Source organism: Choloepus didactylus, chromosome 14, assembly GCF_015220235.1.
Source record: "Choloepus didactylus isolate mChoDid1 chromosome 14, mChoDid1.pri, whole genome shotgun sequence".
Taxonomy (NCBI): Eukaryota; Metazoa; Chordata; class Mammalia; order Pilosa; family Megalonychidae; genus Choloepus; species Choloepus didactylus.
The window spans coordinates 98,142,348-98,155,050 of NC_051320.1; the positions used below are offsets into that span (position 1 = coordinate 98,142,348).

General features: G+C 66.4%; 1 protein-coding gene across 3 annotated transcripts in view; it reads left to right on the plus strand.

Annotated features, from left to right (window-relative positions):
• The window catches only part of ZC3H3 (zinc finger CCCH-type containing 3), an 84,162-nt gene that overhangs the window by 39,492 nt on the left and 31,967 nt on the right, over window positions 1-12,703 (plus strand). For all 3 annotated transcript variants that reach the window (XM_037803354.1, XM_037803355.1, XM_037803357.1), the window contains exon 5: window positions 8,573-8,757. In XM_037803354.1, the coding sequence (XP_037659282.1) occupies window positions 8,573-8,757 (185 nt within the window). The remainder of the gene's footprint in view (window positions 1-8,572; window positions 8,758-12,703) is intronic.

The following is a 12,703-nucleotide window of genomic DNA, read 5'->3' on the forward strand; positions in this document are numbered from 1 at the left end:
CCCGGGCCGGCCCCGCCTGCTCCCTGAGCGAGCGGCCCCGTTTAATTTGCGGGGAGCTGTCTGTTGAGCTTGCAGCCTCTTCCCAAGTCAGCACTTAATTGGCAAGGCGCTTGATTTAACAGTGTGGGAGCCGGCACCGGAAAAATGGCCAGAATAAATCACTGACCGACGCCAGAAAATAGATATAATCTCAACATTAACTACATTAATAGTAACAGGAGCCGAATTAAGAAAGCCATAAAGTACAGACAAGGAGCGCACGGGAGGGCCGGGGCTGGGGGTGCTGCGGTGACCCCGTGTCCTGCCTCGTCTTGGGGGCACCTCTGCCCTGGGCACGGGCTGTGCAGGTGCGTCAGCAGGTGACGGGCAGATCCCTGCCCCAGCCCAGCCCAGCCCCGTAGGGCTCAGGTAGCCCAGGGGGCCCAGGGAGGGCGGATCCCGCCCTGGAAGGACCCCAGGTGGCTGGAGCCCTGCTGTCCACTGGGGCCCCTCCTGCCCATAGATGCCACCTGGTGCTAGCACGGTCTCACCCAGGCCAGTGCCAGGTCAGCTCTGCGCCCAGCCGTGAGCACCAGAGATGCTGTCCCTGCAGGGGCCCCGGGGAGTGGGGCACGGGCTCCCTGGGAGGTCGTCACGGGACAGGTGTCCCGGCTGGCCACCCCACAGGCCGAGCCTCCGCATCAGCCCGCGCGGGTGAGCGCACAAACCGGGGCTGGGCCGCAGCCACTGGGCCTGGCTCGCCTCCGGGCCCTTGTCCCCAGGGGCCTGCACGGCTTGGTGAGGCCAGGGTGGGCACCTTCCACGGCCTGACGCTTCTTTCTCTGACCCCACTTGGCTGCGGCTGCTCCGCCCGAAGCCCACGATGGTTCAGCTGGGCCGAAGGCTGCCCTTGCGCACCTGCAGGTCTGCGTGCGCCACGCCCGGCGTTTCCTCGGAACGGCCCGCAGCTCCCCGGCCTGCCTCACGGGTGTGCGGGCGCCTTTTAAACGTCAGGGTCCTCCGGTCACACGCTGCTCTTTTCCACTTTCAGTTCTGTCCTCAGTTTTGCTTGTGAGGATTTTTAACAGAAGTTTTAACTTTTCTGCCAGTTTAAGTCTGTCAGTCTCTTAAAGCTTTGCTATCCATTTGCCTTTCCCACCCCAAGATCGTATGGAAGTTCCTTTGGGTTTTCTCCTGGTGCCAGGGCTTCACTGTCCACTTTTAAAACTTGAGCCTGTCCAGGATTTATTTGGGGCCATGGTGTGAGGTGAGACGTCACGGTTAACCGGCTGGCGGGGAGCTGCTCCTCTCGGAACCACCCGGAAGGCGGGGAGCTCCCGAGTGTGGTGAAGCACCCCCCTGCTGTGTGCAGACACTGCTCCAGGACCTGGCTGGGGCCTGCACAGCTCCCCTCAGACTTCCTTTTTCAGAGTGTTCTGGTTTTGTTGCTTAGTCTCACTTTATTCTGAGATGGGGCTGGGGGTGACATGCTCATCTCCCCAGCGCTTGGTCCGTGGGCTGTTGTCGTGTGTGACCAGCACTGGGTTTGGGGCACCTGTCCCCCACGGCCCGAGGCCCCTTGAGCCCTCATGCTCGTCCTGCCCCAGAGCATGCTGCTCTCCTGACCGTGGGAGGGGCCCGCGGCCACGTCAGGGCCCAGCGAGCCTCCCAGCTCCACCCTGCTGGCCGTGGAGCTGCGGCCACCTCTTCTGTCGTGTCGTGGCCCTGCACGTAGCTCTGCACTGCGCAGCCCTCGCTGTTGATGGGCACTTGGGCTCCCTCTCGCTTCTGTCAGCGACACAAAAAGCTGTGCTCGAGCGTGTTGGGCGCATCTCCAGGTGGACGCAGATTTAGGTGAGGACACTTCAGTGGGGGACATTTTTCCGGTGGCTGTACCCATGGGGTGTTCCCCATCCACGACCCCCGGCCCCTGGAGGGTCAGTCTTCCTGGGTGGGCCTGCTGGGGAGCGGAACCATTCACCCTGGCCTTGGTTCGTGTGTCCCGACAGCTGGTGATGCCGAGTACCTGTTCTTGTGCTCACTGAGCACGTGGCCATGGCCTTTTGTTGGGGGCCTCGTGACGTCTCTCATGTCTGTATCTGGTTGTCTGTCTCTTTCTTATTGATTTGCTGGCGTTCTTTATTTATTCTGGATACATTCCTTTGCACAGTCTGGGGCTTGCTTTTAATGACGTCTGATTTGTCAGTCGCCCCTTTCGTGCTTGGCGCTCTGTTTGGGAAATGTCCGCCCACCCCAAGGTTGTGTTTTCTCCTGGGAGCTTGACTGGTTCAGCTCCTGTGCTGACGCCTCTGATCCCTCTTGGATTACTTCTGTTTGTCGCTGAGGCAGGGATCACGGCGCCCTGGTCCCCCGTGTGGAGGCTGTGGGTGGAGAGGCAGGGGCTCGTCCTTGCTCAGGTGCTCAGGTCTGCAGCTTCGGACTCGCTGTCGGGTGCCCATGGCTGTCTGTCCTCTGAGTTATTCCTGAATGTCTGTTCTTCCGGGAGAACCGTAAGACCCTTGGATCAAGTTCTCAGCCTGCTCCCACCAACTGGCCTCGAAACCAACACAACCACATTTTACTCCGCTCGCACTTTCGCCCACTTACAGAAGGGCCCGGAAGAGCGTCCTCCCACCCCTGCCCCTCTCCTCAGGGCCCCAGGGGTGGCCCACATGGTGCCCAGGAGCGGCCGGACACGGCCCCAGAACTGCTTCGGGTACCTTGGAGCTCCTCCCTCTCTCCTGCACTTCCCGGCTGCCGCGTGCAGGTGTCCTGCAGGCTCCCGCTCCCCTTGCGTGCACACGGGGCCGCACACTCACGCTCTGCACACGCACACACACACGCACGGCATCCTGGGTGAGCAGCCGCCGCCGTCAGCGTTTCCGGTGGAAAGCCCCACTTAAGCAGTTTACGGGCCGTCACGGTGCGCGCTTGGCCTGACCTACTTGGGGATTCGCCGCAGAGCGCGGCCCCTCGGGCGGCCCCCCTTCTGCTGACACTGCACTCCTGGCTGGCGTTTGGAGCTTCGCAGAACTGCGCTCCATTTCCGGAAAAACGCTGTGCCCGGCTGTTTTCACTGCTCCCCAGCCAGCCTGCCCATCTCCTGCCCAGGCTGCGGCGGGCCCCTCGGCCCCCTGCACCTGTCTGCCCCCCGCGCTCTCCACCCTCAGCATCTGCCCTCCCTGGCTGCCCGGTTGCCCGTCCAGAGCCTCAGACCTGCTCCCTTATGTCCGGCACTCAGCCAATGCTGGCTGCAGCCGCCTTCTGCCCTCCAGCGGAGCCACAGGCTCCCAGAACACCCTGCTAAGTGAGCCTGTCCTCGTTCCCTTCTCTGTGTACAGCACTCAGCAGCAGGGGGCCACATGGACACCGAAAGTGGGGTTTAAGCCTGGGGCGGGGGCACCCAATTGAATCTGCAGTTTAGAGGCCGGCTGGAGGGCAGGGCTGACCCGGGGCATGGTGGCCAGCCGAGGAGAGGGTCTGGGACAGCAGTGAGCAGGGCCCGGCCAGTGCAGTGGTGGGTAGTGGGAGTGTCCCCGAGGTTGGGGCTGGGAAGGAAGCCTGGGCTCAGCCTGGAGGAGTGTGGGGGTGGTCCTGGGGCAGGGTGTGGGGAGGGGTCCCAGGGAGGAAGGGGAGCCTGTGAAGGACCCGAGAGGGCAGGTCCAAGAGCCTAATAAGACGGAAAGTAAAATTTTTCATAAAATGACACTTTAAAATCCACATTGGCTGAAGCGATTGGTGTTTTGTACGTCGGCTGTGGAACACAGGTGTTCCAGGGCCTGCCCCCCAGCTGCCCGCTGCCTCCCTCCCCAGAGCTCGGCATGGACCCCCGACGTCCCCAAAGGGTGCCAGTCCACGGTGGGGGGCCCTTGGTGGGACAGTGAGGCTGACATGTGCGGGGTGTGCCGGGGGCTCGGTGACCTGCTCAGAGCTGCCCAGGGAGGAGGCGGGGAATGGCAGAAGCTCCACTGTGAGGGGCGGTGGGGGTGAGGGGGCCTGGAAAGGTTACAAACGCTGGGGGGGGGGGGGGTGCGGCGAGGCAGCAGGAGGGTCCTGGGCCCGGCTCTGCGCCCACAGCCAGAGGCTGCCCCATGCCCGGGATCACCCCATCCCAGGCTCCTCGCCAGGCAGGCCCTGTGGCCGGGTGGGCACTGACCTCCACCTCTCCTGCCCACCATGTGCCTCAAGAGACCCCCGTCCGCCCTGCTGCGTGCCCCCCCACGGCTGAGGTCTGAGCGGGGGCCGCCCGTGTTTCCACACTGCCCAGGAGGGGTGGGGCGCAGACGGAGGGGCTGCACGAGGGGGAGCCTTCCCAGGCCACCTGGCCTCCGGCGCCCTCAGCCTCAGGGGCCGCGGCTCTCGTGGGAGCTGGGTCGGGGGGCTGCATGGCCCCCGGGGCCCTTGGTCACCTCACTGCTCCCCACTTCCGGGCAGTGTGGAGGGGGCACCGGGGTGAGATCTGGGGTCAGCTGGGGTCTTGTGAGTCCTCCCTGAGGCCGGGTGGAAGTGGGGTCAGCGGGGAAGGAGCTCCCTGCCCCGGGGCCCTGAGGAGTCCCGTTGCCCTTCTCCAGGTGCAGCGCTGCCTGCGCCCGGCTCAGAGCAGCTCCGCAGGGGAGGGGACGAGGGTCCCCCAGTTCCTGAGGGGTCTGTGCTCCCGCCAGCCCAGCGCCTCTCCCATCCCCCAGCGGGCCGGGCCAAGTGCTGGGGCTGGGGGCACATGTGGAGCCCTCGCTGGGCTGGGTGACTCACACCCACAGCTCTTCTTTGCCTGGCCAGGGCCATCGTGGCCCCATGTCTTGGGCCTTGGCCTCATCCCCCCACCCCTGCACTGCGCCTGAGCCCCCACCGGTCAGGTCAGAAGCCCCAGAAGAGCGCCTGGATGGTAGGGGCCATGGGTGGCCGGGTGGCAGGAGGAGCAGCCTCTGGTCAGAGGTTCTGCTGAGCTGAGACTGCTGGTGCTGGTGCCACACGTGCTGAGGCCAGCACCCCGGGGCGTCTTGTGCACGGTGGGGGGCTTCTGTGCGCATGGCGTGCGTGCGTGCAGCATATCTAGGCACTCAGGCTGATCTGCTTATCCACAGGCCCGTGTGTGTTCCCGACCCTGCAGGGCAGTGGCCCATCTTGCACGTGTGTGTGTCTCCATGCCAGGGGAGGCAGGTGTGCATGGTGTCGTGGTGGCCTTGCTAGCACCATCCCAGGGTGACCAGGCGGGGTGTCCCGGGGCAGCATGGGGGCTGCACTGACCTGCCTGGGCAGAGCTCCGAGGCCCTCCAGCAGGCCGAGCCCTTGGTGTGTGGGGGCCCAGGCTCCCTGGGCAGACCCTCCAGAGATGCAAACGGACGTCTACACTGCTCCCTGGCTCTGCTCCCCACTCCTGGGCAGGGGTGGCCCCTTTGCCCACTGAGTCTGCCCTGCATGGGGGCAGCGGGGCACGGAGGGCCCCCTCTGCCCACCCCCATACCCCCCATGAGCTGCCGAGGCCCTGGGCTCCCGAGGTGCGGGCGGCTGTGGTGGTTTTTCTAATGTACTTTTGTTGCGTGTGTCTCTGTCCACCGCCGCTCCTTTTCATTTGAAGTGTTATCTCCCCTGCCCGTCCTTCGTGCCCCCTCCCTGAGAGGGGAGGCCCAGCCTCACCCTGCGCAGTCAAGGTTATGGCAATAAATCCCGGGCATTGTCACTTCCATTCGGAGTAAATTGGCTGGCCGCTTTCGGGCTGCAGGAAAGATAATTTGCTGTAGTATTTCACATGGATCAGAAATGGATTTGAAGGGGAGTTCACGCTTCCTGTGACAAAAGCGAGAGGGAAAACCATCCCAGGCGCGGCCCCCCCGGCCCTCATTACCCACGCGAAGTCCCTCTCCTATTTTCCAGCCTTAATGAAATTTCCCGGCGGCCCGGGCCTCCAGCTGGCCGGGAACACTCTAGATCTGAGGCCCCTGTTGTAGAAAAGGAATTGGAGCCCTGATGGTGAGGGCAGCACTGCCGGCCGGGCCCTGCTGTTGTCTCGTTAATTCCACTCCATTGTCAGTACCTTCCTTGCCATCAGGCTCACGATTTACTGCAGTGCCCTGACCCTCGGGCCGCGGAAGCCACAGGCGTCAGGAGGGTGCCCCCGCCAGCCCTTGCCCTCCTGGCTCCCTCCAGGCAGGAGGCATGGGTCGTGGGGCAGCAGCGACAGGCAGGCCCAGGCCACCCTGCTCCCGCTGTGGCCGGCCCCTTCCTGGGGGCAGGTGGGCAACCTCATCAGGCTGCCGGGCAGTCTCCTCCCAGCCGCCCATGGCTCTGACTGTGGCACCCCTCTGGGCAGCGGCTCCTAGACCTTCTAGGCAGCGGGTGGCACTGTCCTGGGGCCTTCAGCTCATGACTATCCCCAGGCTGTGTCCATGGGGGCCCCTGGAGGCCCCTGGTGGGCGCAGATGCAGTAACAGCCCAGAGCCTGACATCAAGCAGGGGTCTGGCGCTGCCCCTCCGCAGCAAGGCTGCATGTGGCGCGGAATCCAGGGGACCCCTGGGGGCAGGAGGAGGGGCGGCGTGAGTGCACACGCATCTGTGAGGGTGACCACATGGGGATGGGCAGTGACATCTCTGAGGTGTGGTAACAAATAGGCCAGCGGTAAGGAGCGACACGCTTCTCCAGAGAAGGACGGGCTGCCAGGTGGGTGGGCTAGAGCAGGGCAGTCGGCCCCAGGGACCACCCCTCCAGCCCGTGGCTGGCTACCTGCCCTTCCTGGTGGGCCATGAGCAGCCCCAGACTGAGGGGCTGGTGGAGGGGCGCCTCCTTAGAGTCTGTGTTGCCTGGAATACCTGCTCTCCGAGAAGCTTCCAGCTTCTGCTAACACCAGAGGACCTGCCTCGTTTCCCCCACCGCCGCACGCCCTGCCCTACGCGTGCCCCTGGAGCCTGGGGCTTCGCCCACTCGGGGACTCCTAGCCTGAGTGCCCCCCCTCTCCCCGCTGGCCCCTGCTGAGTGGCTGAGGCTCTGTGTGCATGTCATGGAGCTTTGCTCCTGGGGCCCTGGACAGCCATCCCTCCACCCCACATCGCACCCCAGCCTTCGCGGGGATGGCCCCCTCTTGAGGCCCTGGCACTTGCCAAAACCTGCCAGGGATCCAGGGGAGAGGCCTCTGCGTGACCCAGGCCAGCAGCTCCCCTTGGTGGGGGCCCTTCCTCTGTGCATGAGGCCAGGCCAGTGGCCCCTCACCCTCGGGGCCATTCCATAGGGACCTCTTCAGGCCGCACCAGCCGCTGGGCTGGGGAGAGCACCCAGCGTGGCAGGGTGGCCCCAGGGCGTGCACAGCCTTGGGACGTCCTCCTGGCCCCGTGGGGCAGGGCGACCGCAGGCTCAGTTCCGGCTTGTGGCAATCGGGGGCCGGCCTGGGCAGCAGCGTCCTGAGGGCTGGTAGGGTCCTCACGAAGGGGGCCTCAGCCAAGGAAGACCCCACCTGGCCTCACAGCCTGCGTTGCCCGGATGCCCCGTCCCCCAGCATGAGATGAGAGGTCAGGGCACGGAGCAGTGGGCAACTGGGGCCAGCAGGAGCCGCGGTCGGGGGGCTGGCCGCCTTCCCTGGGGTTGCAGGGTCTCACCACTCCTGCCCCTGCTGAGGGCCCAGGGGCGCAGCAGAGGCTCCACGGCCTGGGGGAGGCCTCTCGTCGGGCGCGTTCCTCCTGCGGTGGGTGTCTGCGCCCTCGAACCTTGATCAAGGGGAGCCGGGTCATGTGTTCTCCGCAGCCTGGCCCTCTGGGGACTCACCTGAGGCTCTGCAGGTGCCTCCGACAGGCTGCAGGAGCTGCTGCCCGGGATCGCCCCAATGTGCACGTGGAGACTGAGGCCCCGGCGCTGCACTGAACCCCAGAACAGGGCTGCTTGAGCCCCCGGCGCCCCTGGTGCATTTGGAGTTGGCCTTCCTGGGAGGCTCTGCTGTCGCCCACTGGGGGGGGGGACGGGGGCCCACAAGGGACCTCCGGGACTGGGACTGAGGGGCCTTGGTGTGGGAGGGAGTCGGGGCGGCGAGCGCCTGATGGGGAGCCGGGGTTGGGGGCTTGCTGGCAATCCCCACAGCGGGCAGCCCTGCCCTGGCCGCCGCCGTCCGCCCCTGGCTCCAGGACCCTCCTTGCTTGGTGGCAGCTCAGCTGACAGGCGTGGCGCCTGCACCTTGTGGGCTAGGACGGGACTAAGCTTCCCCGGGGGTGCCGGGGCCTGCGGGCGTCACAAGTCTGTGGCTCTGTGGGAAGCCGCCTCCCCCCAGACCCCTCAGAACACCCCCGGCCCTGGACCCGGATTCAAAGCTGGGATCCCCCAGCAGCCTGGTGGCCCATGCTGGGGGCTGTGTGGCTGGGTTCCCCGGGCTGGGGGCAAGGGGCGGAGGAGGGGGCCGCGCAGCCGTGCACCAGCACCTGAGCCACGTGTGCCCCGGCCCTGCCCCCTTTGCCCTTTCCCAGCAGGACACTCCCAGGTGCTGCACCCAGGTGGGCTGGAGGAGGGGCACACCCCTCCCCGCACCTCCAGCATGGTTGGAAGGGACGGACGCCCCCTCGGGACCCCTTGTCAGCACCCAGGGGCACAGCACACTCCTGATGGCGCCCCTCTCCACAGGTCCCTGGTGCTGAACCGCCTGCGCCCGGCTGCCTCCAGCGGGGGGAAGGCGCCCCCCGGCCCCCCACAGTGGCGGAGCAGGGGCTACCGCTGCATCGGAGGCGTTCTCTACCGTGTGTCGGCCAACAAGCTCTCCAGGACCTGCAGCCGACATGGCGACGGGGGCAGCAGGCCCGTCCGCTCAGGTGGGCACCGCGGGGCCAGGGGTGACGGGTGAAGTCTTTGGGGCCATCAGCCAGGAGCCGGGGGCAGCCGGCAGGGCCTTCCGTCCTCCTACTCTGCCTCGGGAAGGGCCCATAAATGTTGGTGACACCCCTGCCCCTGCACTAAGGGGAGACCGGCCAGGGGAGGAAACCCTGGGAGACCAGAGTCCACGAGGTGGTACTTCGCAGGGGCCCTGCTGCCCAGCCAGGGTGGGGGTTCCCTGGGAGCAGCTCCCCAGGGAGAAGGTGCTGTGCAAGGAGGTGGGGGGGCCACGGAGGGGTCTCTGCAGCCGAAGCAACTGAGAGCAGCCGCCATGTCCCTCCCCGGCAGCCTGGCTGGGCCCCGGCGGCTCCCAGGCAGGACTGGGCCCGAAGCCTGTTCCTGGGGGGGGGGGGGGGGCCGGAGTTGGAGCTGTGTGGGGCTGGTGGAGACCCCTCGGGCCCACGGAGGCAAATCCATGGACTGGGGCGTCCCCCGGCCTGGGCTCTGTCCTGAGCTCCATCCCCAGTTCTCTCCCACCCCCGGGCGCCCCACCATCCCCTTTTGCACCTCGACGGGCTGGATGAGTCTCTGCTTCATGTTCTAGGTCTCAGCAGAGGGACAGGGCTGGGACAGGGAGCAGGGCGCCGGCCCGCGAGGCTGCTGCCGAGGGTCTGGGACATGCATTCCCACTGCTCCTGGGCAGGCCCTGGGTGGCCCCTGATGGTCAGAGCATGGCACCCACAGCCTTGGCACTGGGGCCTGTGGGCCCAGGCTCAGCCCTCAGCAGCCCGGAGGCCTGTGTCTCGGATGCTTCACTCCACCCCCCAGTCCCAGAGGGAATGGGTGCTGCCAAGGGGCCCTCCCGGGGCTGGGCGGCCTCACCCCCACAAGCATGGTTTTTGTGACTCTAGCCGGCATGTGGGGCCCTGAGGGTGTAGCCGGCATCGGACCTTGACCCCGGGCCCCGCGCACAGCCGAGGGCCCTGCCCAGTGGGACCCCCAGGCTCCAGGCCTGTGCCGCAGCCTCTCCCTGTCACAGACAGAGGTGCCACACCAGTCCTGAGGGCACAGTGAAGGAGTGTCATCCTCTTTGCCCTGGTGAGAACAGGATCGGGTCCGAGGGGACCACACTCCTCAGGAATCCAAGGGCTGGGTGTGGAGTCAGGCAACACATGTCCCTTGTCTGGGAGGGGGGTCCCACCCGGGCCATCGGCCTCACGCTCCCGCACCAGGAGGAGGAAGTCACATGTCCCCAGCAGGCCCATGGGTCCCAGGGTGGGGGGCGCCAAGGAGGGCAGGCCTTGCTGACCGTGCGGCCCGCACCCCTGGCTCACCTAGAGTCAGGAGACCCGGGAGCTGCTGGCAGTCACAGCCGGGGGCGCTGGGGGCAGGGGCAGCAGGCCCAGGTCCACCCAGAGAGCCCGGCAAAGACTCCGGAAGGCCAGGCAGACGCCCTCCCCTCCAGGCCCTGCCAATGCCCGGACAACGAGTGGTTGCAGCAAGAGCAGAGCCGGGCAGCGGCACCTCTCTCTCCAGCAGGGGGTGGCCATTTCCCCCGCAAGGCTCATCAGGCCTGTGGTTGGAGGATTAGCCCCCAGGTACCCTCCTCTCGGTGTCCCGTTAGTCAGCTCTCACAAGGTAACCAGCCACCCTGAAGCTTCAAACAGCAGACGTTCATTCCTTCTTCTGGAGCCAGGGGGCCGCCTGGGTTCTCTGCGGGCCCCTTCTGGGCCTTGGCTCAGGGTCAGTTGGCTCCTGTCCTCCAGCAGCCGGCCGGGCCCAGGCAGGTGGTGGGAGAGGTCTTCTCAGCAGCCAGTGTGCTCACCCCCGTGGCTGAGCCTGGAGGGGTGGGCCCGCGCAGGGCCCGGGAGCCAACAGAGGTGCGAGTGGGGCTCCCAGGTGGTGCCAGGCAGGTCTCCGTCCCATGGCGGTGGCCGCTGCTAACGAGGCCCTGGACCAAGAGGGGTGCCCTGAGTGGAGGCTGGGAGGGGAGCAGGAGCAGCCATTGAAGGGTGCGGAGGAGCGTCCGGGCAGGCTGGTGCCCAGGCTCTGGGGCGGGGAGAGGGAGCCCGAAATGCCAGTGCTGTGGGCGCGATCCCAGGCCTGGCCCTGCAGGGCCTTCCCTGCCCCCTCCTGCCAGCCCACCCTGGTTTCCAGAGTGCCTTCCCCGTCATGGGGACGCCAATCTCCCCGGGCGGGTCCTGGGGCAGCCTCAGGAGGCACCGTGTGGGCAGGTCCAGGAGGGGCTCCTGCCGTCTCCCCACCCTCTCCCTGCCTGGCCATGCACCGTGCCGCATGGGGTCACCCAGCCCCTCATGCCGCTGGAAGCTCAACCTGCCCTTGACACAGTTCATATGCCCGGGTTGCGGGGACCCCGAATGACAGTCGTGGCACATCCCTGGCAAGCAGCCCCGACTCGCATGCAAAGCCGCAGGGCCTCAGGGGAGCACCACTCACAGGCAGCGCTGGGTCCTGCCTGGGGCTGGGGTCTGCACCACCCCTGAGGGTTCCACTGTGGGGACCCAGGCCTGGGGGGCTGCGCCCGTCATCCTGGCTCCTGGCATCCTCTCACATCCCCCCATGACCCCCACGTCCTGCACCCGGTGTGGGGGAAGGCTTAGCCAAAGAGCTCTGGGCTGACTCCGCCCTGGCCAGCTCCTTCCCTCCTCGCGTGCCTGCCCGCTGGCGCCCGGGAGGCAGGACGTCCCCTGCAGGCGGAGCCTCTCCCCTCGTCCCCTGAGCCGTCCCCTGAGCCGTGGCCCCGGCCTGAGTCACAGCGGGTGCAGGGAAGCATCCTGGCGCTGGGGGCTTGGCCCTCCTCACTCGGGGAGCAGACCCCCAGCCCTCAGGCTCCAGGGTCTTTTGGGGAAAGCCCCAATCCGGATCCGGGCTCCCCGGCCGGGGGAAAATAGAGCCCTTCCAACCTGCTGACGGGTGGATCCCACTCATGAAGAATAATTAAAGAAATAAATTTTCTGTTCTGGCGTCAGCAAAACTCTGAGTTCGGCAAGAAAGTGCAGACTCCTTGAAGGGGGCTTGTCTTCCTGCCTGCCAGGCCTTTCCAGGGCAGAGGCCACCCTTGGGCCCAGGCTTAGCCTGGCTCCCCGACGCCCTGCAGCCCCAGAGGGAGGCAGCTGATGCCCCCCTGCCCCGACCACAGCCGTGTACCGCTGGGCGAGTTGGGCGTCTGTGCCTCAGTCAGCTGGGGTCCACTGAGACCTTGGGATTAGGACCCCACCCCATCTCACCCCAGCTCCCTCTGCCTGCAGGAGACTGTTTTCCGTCTCCTTCCCAAGCGGACAGCCCTCCTTGGTCCAGGCAGGCGCTTGAGACCAGACTAGCCCCTGTGACATCTGCGGTCAAGAACCAGCTTTCCCAGGGTGGGGCTCTCCAGGCTCTCCCCGCTGTGCCAGGACATGGGGGCAGAGTCACTCCAAGAGACCAAAGTGCAGACTGGGGTGCTCGGGAGTTGGGGTGCTGAGGAGCTGGAGAGCTGAGGTGCTGGGGAGCTGAAAAGCTGGGGTACTAGAGAGCTGGAGAGTTGGGTTGCTGGGGACCTGGGATGGTAGAGAGCTTGGGTGCTGGAGAGCTGAGGAGCTGGGGTGCTGGACAGCTGGGGAGCTGGAGAGCTGGGGCCTAGGGTGCTGGAGAGCTGGGGTGCTGGGGAGCTGGTGCCTAGGGTGCTGGAGAGCTGGGATGCTGGGGTGCTGGGGAGCTGGAGAGCTGGGGCCTAGGGTGCTGGAGAGCTGGGATGCTGGGGTGCTGGGGAGCTGGGGCCTAGGGTGCTGGGGAGCTGGGATGCTGGGGTGCTGGGGAGCTGGGGCCTAGGGTGCTGGGGAGCTGGGATGCTGGCTGCCTCGGTCCAGTGTGGCCTCCGCCCGCCGGCTTTGGCCCCTCTGCCCAGTCCCCCTCCCTGATCTAGCCTCCGACCGGGCGCCCATCCTT